This window comes from Arachis hypogaea, chromosome 13 (genome assembly GCF_003086295.3).
Source record: "Arachis hypogaea cultivar Tifrunner chromosome 13, arahy.Tifrunner.gnm2.J5K5, whole genome shotgun sequence".
Classification (NCBI taxonomy): domain Eukaryota; kingdom Viridiplantae; phylum Streptophyta; class Magnoliopsida; order Fabales; family Fabaceae; genus Arachis; species Arachis hypogaea.
The window spans coordinates 25,722,351-25,746,007 of record NC_092048.1 but is presented as its reverse complement, the minus strand read 5'-3'; the positions used below and the strand labels follow the sequence as shown (position 1 = coordinate 25,746,007).

The 23,657-nt window shown below is 39.3% G+C and overlaps 1 protein-coding gene and 1 non-coding gene across 2 annotated transcripts; one reads left to right on the top strand and one right to left on the bottom strand.

Annotated features, from left to right (window-relative positions):
- Window positions 1-10,351: 10,351 nt before the first annotated feature.
- LOC112737775 (uncharacterized) lies at window positions 10,352-12,673 on the top strand. Its single transcript, XM_072210622.1, has 3 exons — window positions 10,352-10,629; window positions 12,225-12,285; window positions 12,390-12,673. Exons 1-3 carry the CDS (start codon window positions 10,352-10,354, stop codon window positions 12,429-12,431), a joined length of 381 nt encoding a protein of 126 aa, XP_072066723.1. The 3' UTR covers window positions 12,432-12,673.
- Window positions 12,674-19,704: 7,031 nt separating this feature from the next.
- Window positions 19,705-19,812, bottom strand: LOC112738693 (small nucleolar RNA R71). The gene has a single exon (XR_003169638.1). It is a non-coding gene; the product is annotated as a small nucleolar RNA R71 (small nucleolar RNA).
- Between the last annotated feature and the right edge of the window lie 3,845 nt (window positions 19,813-23,657).

Below are 23,657 nucleotides of genomic sequence, written 5' to 3'. Positions count from 1 at the left end.
CTTCTTCACACCTTTTCATAATCCTCTTCCCCAAATACCCTTCACCAATCACCTCCATACCTCTTCCAAAACCATCATACAACCCATCTACACCCACCCACTCATATTCTAAACATCACTCCTTCCTTCTCACACATCACACCCCCTTGGCCGAATTCACATATCTCCCTCCATCTCCTCCATTTTCTTCTTCTTCTACTCACTTCTTTCTTCTTTTGCTCGGGGACGAGCAAACATTTTAAGTTTGGTGTGGTAAAAGTATAGCTTTTTATTTTTCCATAACCATTAATGGCATCTAAGGCCAGAGAAACCTCTAGAAAGAGGAAAGGGAAGGCAATTGCTTCCACCTCTGAGTCATGGGAGATGGAGAGATTCATCTCAATAGTCCATCAAGACCACTTCTATGAAGTTGTGGCCAAGAAGAAAGTGATCCCTGAGGTTCTTTTCAAGCTCAAAAGGAATGAGTATCCGGAGATCCGACTTGAGATTCAAAGAAGAGGTTGGGAAGTTCTCACCAACCCCATTCAACAAGTCGGGATCCTAATGGTTCAAGAGTTCTATGCAAACGCATGGATCACAAGGAACCATGATCAAAATGTGAACCCGAATCCAAAGCATTGGCTTACCATGGTTTGGGGGAAATATTTAGATTTCAGTCCGGAAAATGTAAGGCTGGCGTTCAACTTGCCAATGACAGAAGAGAACGCACACCCCTACACAAGAAGGGTCAACTTTGATCAAAGGTTGGACCAAGTCCTCATAGACATATGTGAGGAAGGAGCTCAATGGAAAATTGACTCAAGAGGCAAGCCGGTTCAATTAAGAAGGCACGACCTCAAACCAATGGCTAGGGGATGGCTAGAGTTCATTCAATGCTCAATCATTCCTACTAGTAACCGGTCTGAAGTTACTATAGACCGGGCCATCATGATCCATAGTATCATGATTGGAGAGGAGGTGGAAGTTCATGAGATTATACCTTAAGAACTTTACAAGGTGGCTGACAAGTCCTTCACTTGGGCAAGGTTAGCCTTTCCTCACCTCATATGCCACCTCTGCAATTCAGCTGGAATTGACATAGAGGGAGATATCCTCATTGAAGAGGACAGGCCCATCACTAAGAAAAGGATGGAGCAAACAAGAGATCATGGACCTCAACATGATAATGAGGAGATTCCTCACCATGAAATCCTTGAGATGCCTCAAGGGATGCACTTCCCTCCACAAAACTATTGGGAACAAATCAACACTGCCCTAGGAGAATTAAGCTCCAACATGGGACAACTAAGGGTGGAGCATCAAAAGCACTCCATCATCCTCCATGAAATTAGAGAAGATCAAAGAGCTATGAGGGAGGAGCAAGAAAGACAAGGAAGAGACATAGAGGAGCTCAAGAGCACCATTGGTTCTTCAAGAAGAGGAAGATGCCACCCTCACTAAGGTGGACTCATTTCTTAATCTCCTTGTTTATTTATTTTCCTGTTTTTCGATTTTTGAGCTTTATGTTTATTTATATTTGTGTCTTATTACATGATCATTAGTGTCTAAGTGTCTATGCCTTAAAGTTATGAATATGAATCCATCACCTCTCTTAAATGAAAAATGTTCTAAAAATAAAAGAACAAGAAGTACATGGTTTCGAATTCATCCTTGAAACTAGTTTAATTATTTTGTGTGGTGGCAATACTTTTTGTTTTCTGAATGAATGCTTGAACAGTGCATATGTCTTTTGAAGTTGTTGTTCATGAATGTTAAATATATTGGCTCTTGAAGAATAAGGAAAAAGGAGAAATGTTATTTGATAATCTGAAAAATCATAAAAATGATTCTTGAAGCAAGAAAAAGTAGTGAATACAAAAGCTTGCAGAAAAAAAAAAGAAAATAAAGGCGAAAAAAAATAGAAAAAGAAAAAGCAAGCAGAAAAAGCCAAAAGCTCTTTAAACCAAAAGGCAAGAGCAAAAAGCCAATAGCCCTTAAAACCAAAAGGCAAGGGTAATAAAAAGGATCCAAGGCTTTGAGCATCAGTGGATAGGAGGATCTAAAGGAATAAAATCCTGGCCTAAGCGGGTAAACCAAGCTGTCCCTAACCATGTGCTTGTGGCGTGAAGGTGTCAAGTGGAAACTTGAGACTGAGCGGTTAAAGTCATGGTCCAAAGCAAAAACAGAGTGTGCTTAAGAACCCTGGACACCTCTAATTGGGGACTTTAGCAAAGCTGAGTCACAATCTGAAAAGGTTCACCCAGTTATGTGTCTATGGCATTTATATATCCAGTGGTAATACTGGAAAACAAAGTGCTTAGGGCCATGGCCAAGACTCATAAAGTAGCTGTGTTCAAGAATCAACATACTGAATTAGGAGAATTAATAACACTATCTGAATTCTAAGTTCCTATAGATGCCAATCATTCTGAACCTCAATGGATAAAGTGAGATGCCAAAACTATTCAAGAGGCAAAAAGCTACAAGTCCCGCTCATCTGATTGGAGCTAAGTTTCATTGATATTTTGGAATTTATAGTATATTCTCTTATTTTTATCCTATTTGATTTTTAGTTGCTTGGGGACAAGCAACAATTTAAGTTTGGTGTTGTGATGAGCGGATAATTTATACGCTTTTTGGCATTGTTTTTACATAGTTTTTAGTATGATTTAGTTAGTTTTTAGTATATTTTTATTAGTTTTTAATTAAAATTCAAATTTCTGGACTTTACTATGAGTTTGTGTGTTTTTCTGTGATTTCAGGTATTTTCTGGCTGAAATTGAGGGACTTGAGCAAAAATCAGATTCAGAGGTTGAAGGACTGTAGATGTTGTTGGATTCTGACCTCCCTGCACTCAAAGTAGATTTTCTGGAGCTACAGAACTCCAAATGGCGCGCTCTCAATTGCGTTGGAAAGTAGACATCCAGGGCTTTCCAGCAATATATAATAGTTCATACTTTGCCCGAGTTTAGATGACGCAAACTGGCGTTCAACATCAGTTCCATGATGCATTCTGGAGTTAAATGCCAGAAACTGGTTGCAAAGTGGAGTTAAACACCAGAAACAGGTTACAAACTGGCGTTCAACTCCAAGAGAAGCCTCTACACGTGTAAAGCTCAATGCTCAGCCCAAGCACATACCAAGTGGGCTCCAGAAGTGGATTTCTGCATCATTTACTCATTTCTGTAAACCCTAGTAACTAGTTTAGTATAAATAGGACTTTTTACTATTGTATTTACATCTTTGGATATCTTTGGATTATCTTTAGTTTCATCTTTAGATCACGTTTGGGGGCTGGCCATTCGGCCATGCCTGAATCTTCATCACTTATGTATTTTCAACGGTAGAGTTTCTACACACCATAGATTAAGGTATGGAGCTCTGCTGTTCCTCATGAATTAATACAAAGTACTACTGTTTTTCTATTCAATTCAAGCTTATTCCTATTCTAAGATATCCATTTGCACCCAAGAACATGATGAATGTGATGATTATGTGACGCTCATCATCATTTTCACTTATGAACGCGTGCCTGACAAACACTTCCGTTCTACATGCAAACAAGCTAGAATGAATATCTCTTAGATATCTAATACAGGGGACCGAGTCTGAGATATTAGAATCTTCGTGGTATAAGTTAGAACCCATGGATGGCCATTCTTGAGATCCGGAAAGTCTAAACCTTGTCTATGGTATTCCGAGTAGGATCTGGGAACGGATGGCTGTGACGAGCTTCAAACTCGCGAGTGCTGGGCGTAGTGACAGACGCAAAAGGATAATAAATCCTATTCCAGTATGGTCGAGAACCGACAGATGATTAGCCATGCAGTGATAGCGCATTGGACCATTTTCACAGAGAGGATGGGATGTAGCCATTGACAACGGTGATGCCCTACATAAAGCTAGCCATGGAAAGGAGTAGGAATGGTTGGATAAAGACAGCAGGAAAGCAGAGGTTCAGAGGAACGAAAGCATCTCTATACGCTTATCTAAAATTCTCACTAATGAATTACATAAGTATCTCTATCCTAGTTTATGTTTTATTTATCTTTTAATTATTAAAATTCTATATCCATTTGAATCCGCCTGACTGAGATTTACAAGGTGACCATAGCTTGCTTCAAGCCGACAATCTTCGTGGGATCGACCCTTACTCATGTAAGGTTTATTACTTGGACGACCCAGTACACTTGCTGGTCAGTTGTGCAAAGTTGTGACAAAGAATTAAGATTATGAACGTGCGTATAAAGTTTTCAGCGCCGTTACCAAGGAATGGAACTGTCACGATTTCTGCGCACCATGGGCTCTCATGGAGCCTCACAGATGTTCAGAGCAATGTTGGAACCTCCCAACATCAAACTTAGAGTTTGAATGTGGGGGTTCAACACCAAACTTAAGGTTTGGTTGTGGCCTCCCAACACCAAACTTAGAGTTTGACTGTGGGGGATCTGTTTGACTCTGTATTGAGAGAAGCTCTTCATGCTTCCTCTCCATGGTTACAGAGGGATATCCTTGAGCTTTAAACACAAGGGAGTCTTCATTCACTTGAATGATCAATTCTCCTCTGTCAACATCAATCACAGCTTTTGCTGTGGCTAGGAAGGGTCTGCCAAGGATGATGAATTCATTCATACACTTCCCAATCTCTAGGATTATGAAATCCGCAGGGATGTAGTAGCCTTCAACCTTTACCAAGACATCCTCTACAAGTCCATAAGCCTATTTCTTTGAATTGTCTACCATCTCCAGTGAGATTCTTGCAGCTTGTACCTCAATGATCCCTAGCTTCTCCATTACAGAGAGAGGCATGAGGTTTATGCTTGATCCTAGGTCACACAGAGCCTTCTCAAAGGTCATGGTGCCTATGGCACAAGGTATTGAGAACTTTCCAGGATCTTGTCTCTTCAGAGGTAATCTCTGCCTAGTCAAGTCATCCAGTTCTTTGATGAGCAAGGGGGATTCATCCTCCCAAGTCTCATTACCAAATAACTTGGCATTTAGCTTCATGATTGCTCCAAGATACTTAGCAACTTGCTCTTTAGTAACATCTTCATCCTCTTCAGAGGAAGAATACTCATCAGAGCTCATGAATGGCAGGAGTAAATTCAATGGAATCTCTATGGTCTCAGTGTGAGCCTTAGATTCCCATGGTTCCTCATTAGGGAACTCCATAGAGGCCAGTGGACGTCCATTGAGGTCTTCCTCAGTGGCGATCACGGCCTCTTCCTCCTCTCCAGGTTCGGCCGTGTGGGCTATGGTGATGGCCTTGCACTCTCCTTTTGGATTCTCTTCTGTATTACTTGGAAGAGTACTAGGAGGGAGTTCAGTAATTTTCTTACTCAGCTGACCCACTTGTGCCTCTAAAGTTCTAATGGAGGACCTTGTTTTAGTCATGAAACTTTGAGTGGTTTTAATTAGATCAGAGACTATAGTTGCTAAGTCAGAGTAGCTCTGCTTAGAATCCTCTGCCTGTTGCTGAGAAGATGATGGAAAAGGCTTGCTATTGCTAAACCTGTTTCTTCCACTATCATTGTTGTTGAAACCTTGTTGAGGTCTCTGTCGATCCTTCCATGAGAGATTTGGATGATTTCTCCATGAAGGATTATAGGTGTTTCCATAGGATTCTCCCATGTAATTCACCTCTTCCATTACAGAGTTCTCAGGGTCATAAGCTTCTTCTTCAGAGGAAGCTTCTTTAGTACTACCTGTTGCTACTTGTATTCCAGACAGACTCTGAGAAATCATATTGACTTGTTGAGTCAATATTTTGTTCTGAGCTAGTATGACATTCAGAGTATCAATTTTAAGAACTCCTTTCTTCTGATTTGTCCCATTATTCACAGGATTCTTTTCAAAAGTGTACATGAATTGGTTGTTTGCAACCATCTCAATGAGTTCCTGAGCTTCTGCAGGCGTCTTCTTCAGATGAAGAGATCCTCCAGCAGAGCTGTCCAATGACATCTTGGACAGTTCAGACAGACCATCATAGAATATACCTATGATGCTCCATTCTGAAAGCATGTCAGAAGGAAACCTTCTGATCAATTGCTTGTATCTTTCTCAAGCTTCATAGAGGGATTCACCTTCCTTCTGCCTGAAGGTTTGGACTTTCACTCTAAGCTTACTCAATTTTTGAGGTGGAAATAACTTTGCCAAGAAGGCATTAACTAGCTTTTCCCAAGAGTTCAGGCTTTCTTTAGGTTGTGAGTCCAACCATGTCCTAGCTCTGTCTCTTACAGCAAAAGGGAAGAGCATAAGTTTGTAGGCCTCAGGATCAACCTCATTGGTCTTGACAGTGTCATAGATTTGTAGGCCTCAGGATCTTCCAATGGAAGTCTATGAAACTTGCAATTCTGTTGCATTAGAGAAACTAATTGAGGCTTAAGCTCAAAGTTATTTGCTCCAATGGCAGGGATTGATGAGGATCTTAGTTGGCATTGTTGTTTTCGGCTGCCATGGCTTTTTCCTCCTTGAAGAGCTCTGTTAGGCCCTCTAGAGAGAGTTGTGCTTTAGCTTCTCTTAGCTTTCTCTTCAAGGTCCTTTCAGGTTCAGGATCAGCTTTAACAAGGATGCCTTTGTCTTTCCTCTTGCTCATATGAAAGAGAAGAGAACAAGAAAGTATGGAATCCTCTATGTTACAGTATAGAGATTCCTTGAGGTGTTAGAGGAAAAGAAGAATAGAAGGAGAAGGTAGAAAGAGAAGAATTAGAACTTATCAAGAGGGATAGAGTTTGAATTGTTGATAGTGGAGGAGTGTTAGTCCTTAAATAGAAGGATGTGAGAAGAGGGGAAGAATTTTCGAAATTAAAGTAAAAGATTTTGAAATAATTAAAAGAAATTTTTAAAATTTGGTAAAGGTTTTTCGAAAATTAAGATTGGGAAAGAAATTAAGTGATTTTTGAAAAAGATTTTGAAATTAGAAATAAAAAAGATATGATTGAAACTTAATTTTGAAAAAGATGTGATTGAAAAGATATGATTGAGAAGATATGATTGAAAATCAAATTAAAAAGAGAAAGTTTTAAAATTAAAGTTGATTACTTGACTAACAAGAAATTAGAAGATATGATTCTAGAATTAAAACTTTTGATTCTTTCTTAATAGGCAAGTAACAACTAGAAAATCTTGAATTAAATTATTAATTGTAGCAATGATTTTCGAAAATAGTAATAAATAAAAAAATTGAAAAGAAATTGATTTTGAAAAGATATGATTGAAAAGATATGATTTGAAAAAGATTTGATTTTGAAAAATTATGAAGATTTGAAAAAAATTTTGGATTAAAAACAAAATCTTCCCTCTAGTGTCATCCTGGCGTTAAACGCCCAGAATGACATCCATTCTGGCGTTTAACGCCCAAAATGCTACCTTTTTGGGCGTTAAACGCCCAGCCAGGTACCCTGGCTGGCGTTTAAACGCCAGTTTTCCTTCTTCACTCGGCGTTTTGAACGCCCAGCTTTTTCTATTTAATTCCTCTGCTGAATGTTCTGAATCTTCAATTCTCTATATTATTGACTTGAAAAGACACAATTTTGAAAATATTTTTGAATTTTAAATGATGAGAAACAATAAAAATGCAACTAAGATCAAATAAACAATGCATGCAAGACACCAAACTTAAAAATTAGACACTAGACTCAAACAAGAGACATAAAAATATTTTCGATTTTATGATTTTATAAATTTTTTTTTGTGATTTTTTGAAAATTATATTGAAAAGAGAATAAAGAGATTCAAAACTTTTAATAAGAATTCCAGGAATCATGCAATGTTAGTCTAAAGCTTCAGTCTAAAAAGATTAGACATGGCTAGCCAAGTTTCAGCAAGACATTACATTCAGCAGCTAAATTGATGAGAATCAATCAGCTTCTGTGGTGATAAGAACATCACCTTGAAACTCTAGAATTCATTCTTAAAAATTCTGAAAAATAAAAAGAAAAGTACCTAATCTAAGCAACAAGATGAACCGTCAGTTGTCCAAACTCGAACAGTCCCCGACAATGGCGCCAAAAACTTGGTGCACGAAACTGTGATCATCAACAATGACGCCAAAGACTTGGAGCTCTCAAACGTAAATCACACTTTGTCACAATTCCGCACAACTAACAAGCAAGTGCACTGGGTCGTCCAAATAATACCTTACGTGAGTAAGGGTCAATCCCACGGAGATTGTCGGCTTGAAGCAAGCTATGGTCATCTTGTAAATATCAGTCAGGTGGATTCAAATGGTTATGGAGGATTGATAATTAAAAGATGAATAAAACATAAAATAAGATAAAGATAGAGATACTTATGTAATTCATTGGTAGGAATTTCAGATAAGTGTATGAAGATGCTTTGTTCCTCTTGAACCTCTGCTTTCCTATTGCCTTCTTCCAATCATTCATACTCCCTTCCATGGCAAGCTTTATGTTGGGTATCACCGTTGTCAATGGCTACTTCCTGTCCTCTCAGTGAAAATGTTCTACGCACGCTGTCACCGCACGGCTAATCATCTGTCGGTTCTCGATCATGTTGGAATAGGATCCATTGATCCTTTTGCGTTTATCACACGCCCAAAAATCGCGAGTTTGAAGCTCGTCACAGTCATCCCTTCCCATATCCTACTCAGAATACCACAGACAAGGTTTAGACGTTCCGGATCTCAGGAATGGCCGCCAATAATTCTAGCCTATACCACGAAGGTTCTAATCTTAGATTAGAAACCCAAGAGATACAAATTCAAGCTTGTTTGCATGTAGAACGGAAGTGGTTGTCAGTCACGCGTTCATAGGTGAGAATGGTGATGAGTGTCACATAATCATCACATTCATCATGTTCTTGGGTGCGAATGAATATCTTGGAGAAGAAATAGACTTGAGTTGAATAGAAAAACAATAGTACTTTGCATTAATTCATGAAGAACAGCAGAGCTCCACACCTTAATCTATGGTGTGTAGAAACTCCACCGTTGAAAATAAAAAAGTAATAAAGGTGTTCATTGGCTTCGGCCCCAGAGGGGGAACCAGAAGAACCAAGATGAAAATACAATAGCAAAAGGTCCTATTTATAGAAAACTAGTAGCCTAGGGTTACAGAAATAGGTAATTAATGCAAAAATCTTCTTCCGGGCCCACTTGGTGTGTGCTTGGGCTGAGCATTGTAGCTTCCATGTGTAGATACTTTTCTTGGAGTTAAATGCCAGCTTTTGTGCCAGTTTGGGCGTTTAACTCCAGCTTTTGTGCCAGTTCTGGCGTTAAACGCCAGAATTCTTAAGCTGACTTGGAACGCCTATTTGGGCCATCAAATCTTGGGCAAAGTATGGATTATTATATATTTCTGAAAAGCCAAGGATGTCTACTTTCCAACGCAATTGAGAGCGCGCTAATTGGGCTTCTGTAGCTCCAGAAAATCCACTTCGAATGCAGGGAGGTCAGAATCCAACAGCATCTGCAGTCCTTTTTCAGCCTCTGAATCAAATTGTTGCTTAGGTCCCTCAATTTCAGCCAGAAAATATCTGAAATCATAGAAAAACACACAAACTCATAGTAAAATCCAGAAAAGTGATTTTTAAATAAAAACTAATAAAAACATAATAAAAACTAACTAAAATATACTAAAAACATACTAAAAACAATGCCAAAAAGCATATAAATTATCCGCTCATCACTAACAGAAACGAAAGTGATTCTTCTGGGGATGATGAGGTGTTTGTACCAGAGACCGTAGTCGGTGGAATAGTTTGATATCTTCTACTTGCCTTGAAGCCAGTTCTGAAGTTGTCTGTTGTAGCTAGTCATTATCACACGTTGAATCTTAACGTGATGCATGAGGATACTTCATTTTTCAATATGGGGGGAGATGATTGCAACACAGATGGCAGTATGGAGTTTCACATTGGACATAAATTCAAGAGAAGGGAGGCTGTCATGCTAGGTGTGAAAAATTACAACATTCGGATGAGTGCTGAGTACAAGGTTGTCGAGTCTGATCGAGCAAAGTACCACATGCATTGTAGGAAAGCCGCAACAGGATGTCATTGGAATCTCCATGTTGCACTCCAACAGAATCATGGATATTGGTAAGCCACTTTATGATGTATAAAGTTGTACCACGCCGAAAACCGATGGTATATCTAAGAGATCAGTAACGACATGCACCCGCAATGTTCGTGGTGTCTTGATATGCCGTAACGCACGACGAATGGTACGTCCAAGTAAGCACTGCAAAACTCTAAGATAAGCTGCGACACCTATCAAAGTTTATCAGCAACAGAAGCCACCTAATATGAGCCAAATTGTTCGACTTATCCGTCATCAGGTAACCCCCAATCATCAGCAATATATAGCACCTCGTGTACTATCGAAGAGTGGTAGATCTGCACTAGCTGGCATATGTTGCATCCTGTCCCTAAGCCACGTGAACTTGATCGAAAAGGACTCCTTCCTTTGCTTCTGAAGCGATTCAAGTGTCCATCTGAGGCTGTTGATACTCAGAAGTCATTCAGTGTGTCTGGAAAAGGCCGGGCAGGAATGCCTCGTGATGTAGGGAATAATAGTCATGGTAGAAATTGCAATGTAGGGAATATTGTCAAGATTATAAAGCCAATAGGCTATTTAGCTTCATTGTCTGGCAACACACAGGATATCTTGGTGACCTTTATTGCTGTGAGGTTAGTCACTCAACTAACTGTCCCATATTTTGTTCCTACACCTTGATATAGAAGATGATAATTATAGTAGTTTTCATGAGTATGTTCATGAAGTCATAATTAAGGACCTTAAATCCAACAAGCAAGTAGAATTAATAGAATTGTGATAGAACCAAGAGCTAGCTGAACGTTAGGACTTTATTGCTGAAAAGGGATTGCAAATCGCACTCCCTATATGGTTCTTAGATAGTTGGAACTACCAACTGAGAGAGAGAGTTTCTTTCCAGCTCTAACATAATTGACAAAACAGAAAAGCATAAAACCAAAACTAACTACAATACACCTATTAATACGTAGTCAAAAGTAAAGCTAACTAACCAACAACCGGTTAAACAGCTAGATTTGCTAACTATCAGGTAATAGAGTAGAGCTACTTATCTCTTCTCTTGTAAAATACCCCAAACCTGTTACTAGAGGCCACTCTATCAATTAACGTACTGAACTTTAGTCGTATACTCATGTACAAAATTTGTTGTTTACATTTGATGCATATTGCAGCTCACCATTATGAGCATTGAATGATGAACTCATAAGTAAAAATATGAATTATCAAAGTTCTGAAGTTTAGCTTGTTCCAATCACTTGTGACCATGGTTATTTGAAAAAGCAAAAAAAAAAAAAAAGGTGCTAAATTACACTCACCCCTCTAGTCCAACTTATACTAATCCTCTCTAAGCTATCTATTATTGACATAAAATACCAAGAATACCTCCACCTTTTTTGTCCCTACCAGATCAAAGTATTACACATTCAGACCATCCAACACTCTTTTCTTTGCTCCATTGTCACCAGTAGTCCACCACCATCACTGCTTGTTGTCAACCTATTTATAATTAATTAGTGATTACATATTAATTAACTCTATGACCGCCTAGTTACGTGTGTTGTATGATTGTAATGTGAAGTACTTTTGTTTTGAACCCTCATGCTGAGATTGAGATTTCATGAGCTTCTATCTACCAAAAGTAGCTGTTTATGGTCCCAAAATATCAATTCCTTCAAGGAAAATAGCCTCCCACTAGCTTAATCTTCATTTTGCAACTAGTTCCCTAACATCCTCTTCAACCACACTAGTTATGAATTTCGTGTTATGGTGGGGGAGGAATGGAAAGAAGAATGTTTGATGATGAATGGAGGGCTTTTTGTGTTTTCCTTTAATATAGTGAAAATGTCACTTGATCAAATTAAACCATACATTTATTGTTTGTTGTAGAAAGAAATATTGATCAAACTTTTGTTGGTAATATTTGCAATGTAATTTATTTCTATTTCATATTGTAGATTTGTAATGGACAAATGTAGAATGAACTCGTATAAATGTAGCTTGCTATTTATTTTGTATAATTGCAACTTGACATTTATATTTATTATGATTGAAACTTACTTTCATTTGGCTCATATTACGTGATTATATGAGGTCTAATTTCCACAAGTAATTTTGTTGTTAAATTTGGTATCATGTCCACTCCTTTTATGAATACTGGAGTGAAGTCAGTTATTTTAAATAATCATAAAGCTTGCTTCTTTGCATAATGGTCCCTTTATTAACTTCATAGGTGCGACGGAGCAGAAGTGTTGGTGGATAACAAATATCTAAAGGAACACAATCCACTCCTGGTAATCTGCTTCCCCAACCGTATTAATGTTTGATTATGTCCTTTGAAGCTTCTCAAAATGTTTATGGTCTGTGGTTCTAACACTTTTTGCTAATGATGTTTCAGCTGATCAATTACTATGAGCAGCATCTTCGGTACATTCCATGATTGAACATGTTTAAGGGACTTGTGCAGTTAGATATTCCAGTCTTTGCTATTCAGTGGTATAGAAAGAATGTATTTATAGAGGCAGTAGCTAGTTAAGGGCCGGTTACTGTATAACAACAGTTAGACTAATTGCTAACGTGCTTGTATGACAAGTGTGTTAACATGAACATGACTAGAAAATCATAGTTTTCTCTTTAGAAACCTATTCCTACATCCTGTTATAACTTATAACCGCTTTGCACATATTGAGTTTTTTGCAACTTAAATTTAATTTTGTTGTGGATGGACTGAAGTTTGTGAAAGTTGATCACCCTTTTTTCCTGTTCTTAATGTGAAACTTCTAACTTTCGTGATAATCGGGCTCATTCTTAGAAATTGTTATGAAAATTAATTAGGTCTATCTACCCAATACTGATCATACAAATGAGAGAAGTATAGAAGTTTTTTTTTTTGGGTCAAGGCTGGTAGCAGAAACCCAACTCTATCCACTACACAGTACCTGTTCCGAGGGTTACCTGAAACTGTAGGTCGATCTCGGTCGAGATCTTCTGTGACGGTCGGAGATGACATGTCTGGCTTGGGTGGTGGCCGGTGCGATCGCGTCCGACTTGTTGAACTGGCAATGCTACTGATCCTTTGTCACCGGAGGGTGGTGGTACCTGCAAGGGACTCCGATGCTTAAGTTAGCAAGGGTATTAAGTAGTTTTTTAGTAGAATCAGAGTATGAGTTATACCTGGGTGCTCCAGTGTATTTATAATAGTGTGGAGTGACCTTTCTGGAGATAAGATAGTTATCTTATCTTATCTTATCTTTGAGTAAAGTCATCTTATCTTTAAGGGAAATCACCTTTATTTTTCTGGGCTTTGGCTGCCTTTAGATTGGGCTGTGTTCCTTCGTTTGGGCCTGCTTGGGCCTCTTATGGCGATTTGGCTGAGCTCTTTGAGAAGAGGTCGGATAGTCCTGACCTGGAGAGGTCGGTCGACTTGTCGTTAAACATCCCGGGTCGGACAGCTTGACCCAGGGTATGAACAGTGCCCCTGCTTGAGCGTGGTCTTCCTTTTAAGGTCGAGTTTTTTCGATCTCTTTTGGAGAAGCCGGACTCGAGCATTCTTTTGTTGGGTCTGTTTGTGGAACTTCATTTAAGTAGCTTTAACTGTGGAACGTTTCTCCTTGTAGCGTGCGTTTTGCACTTTCTTGGGAACGTGCGAGGGTTTTAAAAACCCATTAACTCCCCCCTTCACCGTTTCCTTTTCTTATTTTGAATTTTTTCACAAAAGCCTTTCGCTTCCATTTCCTTTCTCTTTGCTTACTGCAATTTCTCTTTTGCTCACCGTAACTCCACCCTTCTTCCATTTTTCTGTCTTTGCCTGAGCCTTTTTCACGCTTCTCTTCGTGGCGTCATTGGTGGTTACTGGAGCTTCCTCTGTTCGAAAGGCAATTTTTGGATTTTCACCCCTTCATCTTCAATTTTCTCGTCGCTTCTTCTTTCAGGTTGGTTCTTCTTTCTATTTTACTTCTTTCGTTGTTCTTGCATTGTTCTTATCCTTGGCAAAGTTTCAGTTTTGCTTGAATTTATGTTGGAAGGCTTGAACCTTTTCGTATTACCATGCTTGGTTGTCACTGTGATGTGTGTTTTCTGGTTTTCTTTCGACCTTATGTGTACTCTTGGGTGGATTCCTTGACAGTTTTGACACTCTTAGGGCTTTTGCATGTTGTCGCTATTTTTCTTGATCGTACTTCTGATAAACTACTGTTTGCCTTTTAAGAAAGATTGCTCCTTTGATGACTTTCGCCTATGTTGGTGATTTTCTTTTTGATAAACTTGTAGAAGATGACGATTTTTTGGTGTTTTGCTTTTTATTCGTGTTGATGCTTGTTTGGAAGGGGATTTATTTTGCTGAGAGTTTTGTTGGGGTGTAGCTTTGTAGACTCTATCTCTGCCTCCAAAGGATGCCCTTGGACCTTGGTGTGTGTCTTGGAGTTTTCCTTTTACTTCTTTTATTGCTCTGAGTCGTGTTTGTCCGAGATGTTTTGATTCTGCCCGAACTGCTTTGGTTAGTAATCCATTTTCTTTTTCTTGCTGTAGGACTAGTTGGCCATGTCTTCCTGTAAAAATATTGTTGAAACGTATTCCAAGGTTCCTGAGGGTATGTCCGATTGGCTGGACTCCCTTGTTCTAATGTGTGTCTCAGTAGTTAATTCCGAGTATCTTGTGGAACTTAGAAAACGTCATCGTATCTGTAGTCGTAGGGACCAGGAGAAAGATTATGAATTGATAGCGCCAGACTCCGATGAAAGGGTTTGCTTTCCATCTTTAACCCCAGGGGAACGTTCCTTCTTCTATGCCTACGACTATTTTTTCAGCCAGCTGAACATTACCTTTCCTTTTACTTCTTTTGAGACCGACTTGTTGTAGTCGTGTAATGTGGCCCCATCTCAGCTCCATCCGAACTCCTGGGACTTCATCAAGATCTTTCAGTTGCTTTGCCAAGAGTTAGATGTCACACCTTCTCAAACTCTCTTTTTGTATCTTTTTGTTTTGACTAAGCCTGGGACTACCAAGAAGAAAGCTTCTTGGGTTTCTTTCAGGTCTGCCCAAGGGCACAAAGTATTTTCTATGTATGATGACTCTTTTAGGGATTTTAAGAATTACTTCTTTAAGGTCCGAGCTGTGGAGGGAGCTCGACCATTTTTCTTAGAATCAAATGGTGAACCTGCCTTCGCTTTGTGTTGGCAAAAGAAAGTTGTAGCATCTAAATATACGTGAGAAATGCTTGATGAGGTTGAGCAGGATTTTGTCACTTTGTTGGACGGGATTTGGGGACAACCTCCTCATCTTGATACGAAGAAATTTTTAGGAGACCCTTCCCTTGTCCGAGCCGAGCTGGGTAGTGGTCGACTTCTTTTTTGTTTTGATTTACTTGTTTTTTCTATTTCCTCTAGTTTTGTAACTTTGTTTGTTTGTATTTTTCAGAAATGGTTAAAAATAATGACTCTATGAGGGCCTTTAAGAAGGCAAGGAAGGCCACTGCTGCACAGCACATTTCAGGTAAAGTTGCTGGGGAGGGATCTTCCCAGGTTCCTCCCGAGAAGCCTGTTGGGCCGAGGAAGGTGATCCCCACACCTCAGGTCCGTTTAGTTAATCCCCCCGGGACTTCTGCTGCTACCACTTCTCCCACTGGTGCTCCTCCTCTAAAAAAATAGAAAACAGCTGAGCCTTTTAACCTTGATGCCCCCAATTTTAATGCTGTCGAGTTTGTTGATCAGCAAATTGGTCCTTATGGTGCCATTCCTACTGACGATATTTCCCTTCTTTGTCATTTGGATTTTATTACTCGGAGCAGCATCAAGATGGCACATATGGGGGCAGCTTTATATCGGACTGCCCAGGATCTTCCCATTCATGCAACAAAGGCCTTTATGGAGGAGGCCAAGTTGGAGTTCTACCGCATGAAGGGTTTGAAGGAGGAGCTCGAGGTGAAAGTAGACAGATTGGAGAAAGAGTTGGAGGGTGATGAGTGGATAATTTATACGCTTTTTGGCATTATTTTTAGTATGTTTTTAGTATATTTTAATTAGTTTTATTATATTTTTATTAGTTTTTAAATAAAAATCACTCTTCTGGACTTTACTATGAGTTTGTATATTTTTCTGTGATTTCAGGTATTTTCTGGCTGAAATTGAGGGACCTGAGCAAAAATCTGATTCAAAGGCTGAAAAAGGACTGCAGATGCTGTTGGATTCTGACCTCCCTGCATTTGAAGTGAATTTTCTGGAGCTACAGAAGCCCAATTGGCGTGCTCTTAATTGCGTTGGAAAGTAGATATCCTGGGCTTTCCAGCAATATATAATAGTTCATACTTTGTTTGAGATTTGATGGCCCAAACAGGCGTTCCAAGTCAGCTCAAGAATTCTAGCGTTAAACGCCCAAACTGGCACAAAAGCTGGCGTTTAACTCCAAGAAAAGTCTCTACACATGGAAGCGTCAATGCTCAGCCCAAGAACACACCAAGTGGGCTCGGAAGAAGATTTCTGCATTAATTACATATTTCTGTAACCCTAGGCTACTAGTCCTCTATAAATAGGATCTTTTGCTATTGTATTTAGGGATCTTTTGGACGTCTAGTCCCTAGACCTTGGAGGCTGGCCATTCGGCCATGCTTACACCATTATCACTTTTGTATTTTCAACGGTGGAGTTTCTACACACCATAGATTAAGGTGTGGAGCTCTGCTGTTCTTCATGAATTAATACAATTACTATTATTTTTCTATTCAACTCAAGTTTATTTCTTCTCCAAGATATTCATTCGCACCCAAGAACATGATGAATGTGATGATTATGTGACACTCATCACCATTCTCACCTATGAACGCGTGACTGACAACCACTTCCGTTCTACATGCAAACAAGATTGAATGTGTATCTCTTGGGTTTCTAATCTAAGATTGGAACCTTCATGGTATAGGATAGAATTATTGGTGGTCATTCTTGAGATCCGGAATGCCTAAACCTTGTCTGTGGTATTCTGAGTAGGATCTGGGAAGGGATGACTGTGACGAGCTTCAAACTCGCGATTGTTGGGCGTGTGACAGACGCAAAAGGATCAATGGATCCTATTCCAACATGATCGAGAACCGACAGATCATTAGCCGTGCGGTGACAGCGCATTTGGAACGTTTTCACTGAGAGAACGGGAAGTAGCCATTTACAATGGTGATGCCCAACATAAAGCTTGCCATGGAAAGGAGTATGAATGATTGGAAGAAGGCAATAGGAAAGCAGAGGTTCAGGAGGAACAAAGCATCTTCATACGCTTATATGAAATTCCAACCAAAGAATTACATAAGTATCTCTATCTTTATTTTATGTTTTATTTATCTTTTAACTATCAATTCTCCATCATCATCTGAATTCGCCTGACTGAGATTTACAAGGTGACCATAACTTGCTTCAAGCGGACAGTCTCCATGGGATCGACCCTTACTCACGTAAGGTATTACTTGGACGACCCAGTTCACTTGCTGGTTAGTTGTGCGGAATTGTGACAAAGTGTGATTCACGTTTGAGAGCTCCAAGTCCTTTGGCGCCATTGTTGATGATCACAATTTTGTGCACCAAGTTTTTGGCGCCGTTGTTGGGGACTGTTCGAGTTTGGACAACTGACGGTTCATCTTGTTGCTTAGATTAGGTACTTTTCTTTTTATTTTTCAGAATTTTTAAGAATGAATTCTAGAGTTTCAAGGTGATGTTTTTATCATCACAAAAGCTGATTGATTCTCATCAATTTAGCTGCTGAATGTAATGTCCTGCTGATGCTTGGCCAACCATGTCTAATCTTTTTTAGACTGAAGCTTTAGACTAACATTGCATGGTTCCTGGAATTCTTATTAAAAGTTTTGAATCCCTTTATTTTCTTTTCCATATAAGTTTCAAAAAATTACAAAAAAATTTATAAAATCATAAAAATAAAAAATATTTTATGTTTCTTGTTTGAGTCTAGTGTCAATTTTTAAGTTTGGTGTCAATTGCATTCTTCTTGCATTTTTTTTGAAAATATGCAATATGTTCTTCATTAATCTTCAAGTTGTTCTTGATGATTTCATTGCTTTGATCTTTAAATTCTCTTGTTTTGTGTGTTTTATTGTTTCTCATATGCATTCTCAATTTGTTAGTGTCTCTTATATGAAAATTTTTAAGTTTGGTGTCCTGCATGCATTGTTTGTTTGATTTGAGTTTCCTAAGATTAATTATATTTTGATTGTTTCTCATCATTGAAAAAATTCAAAAAAAAAATTTCTCAAAACTATGTCTTTTCAAGTCAATAACACAGAGAATTGAAGATTCAGAACATTCAGCAGAGGAATTAAACAGAAAAAGCTGGGCGTTCAAAACGCCCAGTGAAGAAGGAAAACTGGCGTTTAAACGCCAGTCAGGGTACCTGGCTGGGCGTTTAACGCCCAAAAAGGTAGCATTTTGGGTGTTAAACGCCAGAATGGATGACATTCTGGGCGTTTAACGCCAGGAGGACACTAGAGGGAAGATTTTGTTTTTAATTCAAATTTTTTTCAAATCTTCATAATTTTTCAAAATAAAATCTTTTTCAAATCATATCTTTTCAATCATATCTCTTCAAAATCAATTTCTTTCTATTTTTTTAATTTTCAAAAATCCTTGTTATAATTAATGATTTACTTCAAAATTTTCTAGTTGTTACTTGCCTATTAAGAAAGGATCAAAAGTTTTAATTCTAGGATCATATTTTCTAATTTCTTGTTAGTCAAGTAATCAACTTTAATTTTAAAACTTTCTCTTTTTAGTTTGATTTTCAATCATATCTTCTCAATCATATCTTTTCAATCACATCTTTTTTAAAATTAATTTTCAATCATATCTTTTTAATTTCTAATTTCAAAATCTTTTTTCAAAATCACTTAATTTCTTTCCCAATTTTAGTTTTCGAAAATCATCAATCAAATTTTCAAAATTTCTTTTAATTATTTCAAAATCTTTTTAATTTATTTTCGAAAATTCTTCCCCTCTTCTCACATCCTTCTATTTAAAGGACTAACACTCTTCCTCAAGGTGCAATTCGAACTCCCTCCTTCTTTATATGTTCGAATTCTCTTCTATCTACCTCCTCCTTCTATTCTTCTTTTCCTCTAACACCTCAAGGAATCTCTATACTGTGACATAGAGAATTCAATACTTTCTTGTTCTCTTCTCTTTCATATGAGCAGGAACAAAGATAAAGGCATACTTGTTCAAGCTGATCATGAACCTGAAAGGACCTTGAAGAGAAAGCTAAGAGAAGCTAAAGCATAATTCTCTCTAGAGGGCCTAACAGAGCTTTTCAAAGAAAAAGAAACAATGGCAGCTGAAAACAACAATGCCAACAATGCAAGGAAGGTGCTTGGTGACTTTACTGCACCTACTCCCGACTTCTATGGGAGAAGTATCTCAATCCCTGCCATTGGAGCAAAAAACTTTGAGCTTAAGCCTCAATTAGTTTCTCTAATGCAATAGAATTGCAAGCTTCATGGACTTCCATTGGAAGATCCTCATCAGTTCTTAGCTGAATTCTTGCAAATATGTGACACTATCAAGACCAATGGGGTTGACCCCGAGGTCTACAGACTTATGCTTTTTCCTTTTGCTGTAAGAGACAGAGCTAGGACATGGTTGGATTCACAACCCAAAGAAAGTCTGAACTCTTGGGAAAAGCTAGTCAATGCCTTCTTGGCAAAGTTCTTTCCACCTCAAAAATTGAGCAAGCTTAGAGTGGAAGTCCAAACCTTCAGACAGAAGGAAGGAGAATCCCTCTATGAAGCATGGGAAAGATATAAGCAATTGATCAGAAGATGTCCTTCTGACATGCTTTCTGAATGGAGCATCATAGGTATTTTCTATGATGGTCTGTCTGAACTATCCAAGATGTCATTGGACAGCTCTACTGGAGGATCTCTTCATCTGAAGAAGACGCCTGCAGAAGCTCAGGAACTCATTGAAATGGTTGCAAATAACCAATTCATGTACAATTCTGAAAGGAACCCTGTGAATAATGGGACAAGTCAGAAGAAAGGAGTTCTTGAGATTGATACTCTGAATGCCATATTGGCTCAGAACAAAATATTGACTCAACAAGTCAATATGATTTCTCAAAGACTGTCTGGAATGCAAGCAGCAACAGGCAGTACCAAAGAAGCTTCATCTGAAGAAGAAACTTATGATCCTGAGAACCCAGTAATGGAAGAGGTGAATTACATGGGAGAACCCTATGGAAACACCTATAATCCTTCATGGAGAAATCATCCAAATCTCTCATGGAAGGATCAACAGAGACTTCAACAAGGTTTCAACAACAATAATGGTGGAAAAAACAGGTTTAGCAATAGCAAGCCTTTTCCATCATCTTCTCAGCAACAGACAGAGAATTCTAAGCAAAACCACTCTGACTTAGCAACCATTGTCTCTGATCTAATCAAAACCACTCAAAGTTTCATGACTGAAACAAGGTCCTCCATTAGAAATTTGGAGGCACAAGTGGGTCAGCTGAGTAAGAAAATTACGGAATTCACTCCTAGTACTCTCCCAAGCAATATAGAAGAGAATCCAAAGAGAGAGTGCAAGGCCATAAACACGTCTCACATGGCCGGACCTGGAGAGGAGGAAGAGGCAGTGATCTCTACTGAGGAAGACCTCAATGGACGTCCATTGACCTCCATGGAGTTCCCTGATGAGGAACCATGGGAATCTGAGGCTCACGTAGAGACCATAGAGATTTCATTGAATTTACTTCTGCCATTCATGAGCTCTGATGAGTATTCTTCCTCTGAAGAAGATGAAGATGTTACTAAAGAGCAAGTTTCTAAGTACCTTGGAGCAATCATAAAGCTAAATGCCGAGTTATTTGGTAATGAGACTTGGGAGGATGAACCTCCATTGCTCATCAAAGAACTGGATGACTTGACTAGGCAGAGATTACCTCTGAAGAGACAATATCTTGGAAAGTTCTCAATACCTTGTACCATAGGCACCATGACCTTTGAGAGGGCTCTGTGTGACCTAGGGTCAAGCATAAACCTCATGCATCTCTCTGTAATGGAGAAGCTAGGGATCATTGAGGTACAAGCTACAAGAATCTCACTAGAGATGGCAGACAATTCAAAGAAACAGGCTTATGGACTTGTAGAGGATGTCTTGGTAAAGGTTGAAGGCCACTACATCCCTGCTGACTTCATAATCCTAGAGACTGGGAAGTGTATGGATGAATCCATCATCCTTGGCAGACCCTTCCTAGCCACAGCGAAAGCTGTGATTGATATTGACAGAGGAGAATTGATCATTCAAGTGAATAAAGACTCCCTTGTGGTTAAAGCTCAAGGATATACCTCTGTAACCATGGAGAGGAAGCATGAAGAGCTTCTCTCAATACAGAGTTAAACAGAGCCCCCACAGTCAAACTATAAGTTTGGTGTTGGGAGGCCACAACCAAACTTTAAGTTTGGTGTTGAACCCCCACATTCAAACTCTAAGTTTGGTGTTGGGAGGTTCCAACATTGCTCTGAACATTTGTGAAGCTCCATGAGAGTCACTGTCAAGCTATTGACATTAAAGAAGCGCTTGTTGGGAGGCAACCCAATTTTTACTTATCTATGTTAAATTTCTATTTTCTTTTGTTATTTTATGTTTTCTTTGGGTTGATGATCATGTGAAGTCACAAAAACAATTGAAAAAGCAAAAACAGAAGGAAAAACATAATGAAAAATAGAACACCTTGGAGGAGAAACTTACTGGCGTTTAAACGCCAGTAAGGGTAGCAGAATGGGCGTTAAACACCCAGTCTGGCACCATTCTGGGCATTTAACGCCAGAAATGGGCACCAGACTGGCGTTTAACGCCAGGAATGGGCAAGAAGCTGTCGTTAAACGCCAGAAATGGGCAGCATCCTGGCGTTTAATGCCAGGATTGGCAGCAAGGGGCATTTTGCACGCCACATGGTGCAGGGATGAGAAATCCTTGACATCTCAGGATCTGTGGACCCCACAGGATCTCCACCTACCCCATCTCTCTCTCTCTCTCTCTTCTTCACCCATTCACCAATCACCTCAATACCTCTTCCCCAAAAACCCCTCACTTATCAAATCCCACCATTCTCTTCACCACTCACATCCATCCTTCATAAAACCCCACCTACCTCACCATTCAAATTCAAACCACTTTCCCACCCAAACCCACCCATAATGGCCGAACCATACCCCCCTCTCCACTCCTATATAAACCCATCTTCACTCCTTCATTTTCACACAACATACACACTACCTCTCCCCCTTGGCCGAAACACAAAGCCCACTCCATCTCCTCTATTTCTTCTTCTTCTACTCTCTTCTTTCTTCTTTTGCTTGAGGACGAGCAACCTTCTAAGTTTGGTGTGGTAAAAGCTAAAGCTTTTTTTGTTTTTCCATAACCATTAATGGCACCAAAGGCCGGAGAAACCTCTAGAAAGAGAAAAGGGAAGGCAAAAGCTTCCACCTCTGAGTCATGAGAGATGGAGAGATTCCTCTCAAGGGTGCATCAAGACCACTTCTATGAAGTTGTGGCCAAGAAGAAGGTGATCCCCGATGTCCTTTTTAAGCTCAAAAAGGGCGAATATCCAGAGATCCGACATGAGATCCGAAGAAGATGTTGGAAAGTTCTCACCAACCTCATTCAACAAGTCGGAATCTTAATGGTTCAAGAGTTCTATGCCAATGCATGGATCACCAAGAACCATGATCAAAGTTTGAACCCGGACCCTAAGAATTGGCTTACAATGGTCCGAGGGAAATACTTAGACTTTAGTCCGAAAAATGTAAGGTTGTCATTCAATTTGCCTATGATGCAAGGAGATGCACACCCATACACTAGAAGGGTCAACATTGATCAAAGGTTGGACCAAGTCCTCATGGACATCTGTGAAGAGGGTGCTCAATGGAAGAGAGATTTAAGAGGGAAGTCGGTTCAACTAAGAAGGCATGACCTCAAGCCCGTGGCTAGGGGATGGTTGGAGTTCATCCAACGCTCAATCATTCCTACTAGCAACCGGTCTGAAGTTACTATAGACCGGGCAATCATGATTCATAGCATCATGATTAGAGAGGAAGTAGAAGTTCATGAGGTTATATCCCAAGAACTCTACAAGGTGGCGGACGAGTCCTCTACTGTGGCAAGATTAGCCTTCCCTCATCTCATTTGTCACATCTGCAATTCAGCTGGAATTATCATAAAGGAAGACATCCTCATTGATGAGGACAAGCCCATCACTAAGAAAAGGATGGAGCAAATGAGAGAACCTCACCAAGAGCATGAGGAAACTCCTCATCATGAAATCCCTGAGATGCCTCAAGGGATGCATTTTCCTCCACAAAACTATTGGGAGCAAATCAACACCTCCCTAGGAGAATTAAGTTCCAACATGGGACAACTAAGGATGGAGCACCAAGAGCATTCCATCCTCCTCCATGAAATTAGAGAAGACCAAAGAACCATGAGAGAAGAGCAACAAAGGCAAGGAAGAGACATTGAGGAGCTCAAACACTCCATAAGATCTTCAAGAGGAAGAACAAGCCGCCATCACTAAGGTGGACCCGTTCTTTAATTTCCTTGCTTTTTATTTTCTGTTTTTCGAAAATTGTGCTTTATGTTTATGTCTTTATTACATGATCATTAGTGTCTTAGTGTCTATG

What these genes read in the sequence shown, in the direction of transcription:
- LOC112737775 (XM_072210622.1), top strand. Translation starts at nt 10,352, where the DNA reads ATGTTGCATCCTGTCCCTAAGCCACGTGAACTTGATCGAAAAGGACTC. An exon ending in GTGACCTTTATTGCTGTGAG is followed by an intron (nt 10,630 to 12,224) that starts GTTAGTCACTCA and finishes TTAACTTCATAG; the next exon opens with GTGCGACGGAGCAGAAGTGT. An exon ending in AGGAACACAATCCACTCCTG is followed by an intron (nt 12,286 to 12,389) that starts GTAATCTGCTTC and finishes ATGATGTTTCAG; the next exon opens with CTGATCAATTACTATGAGCA.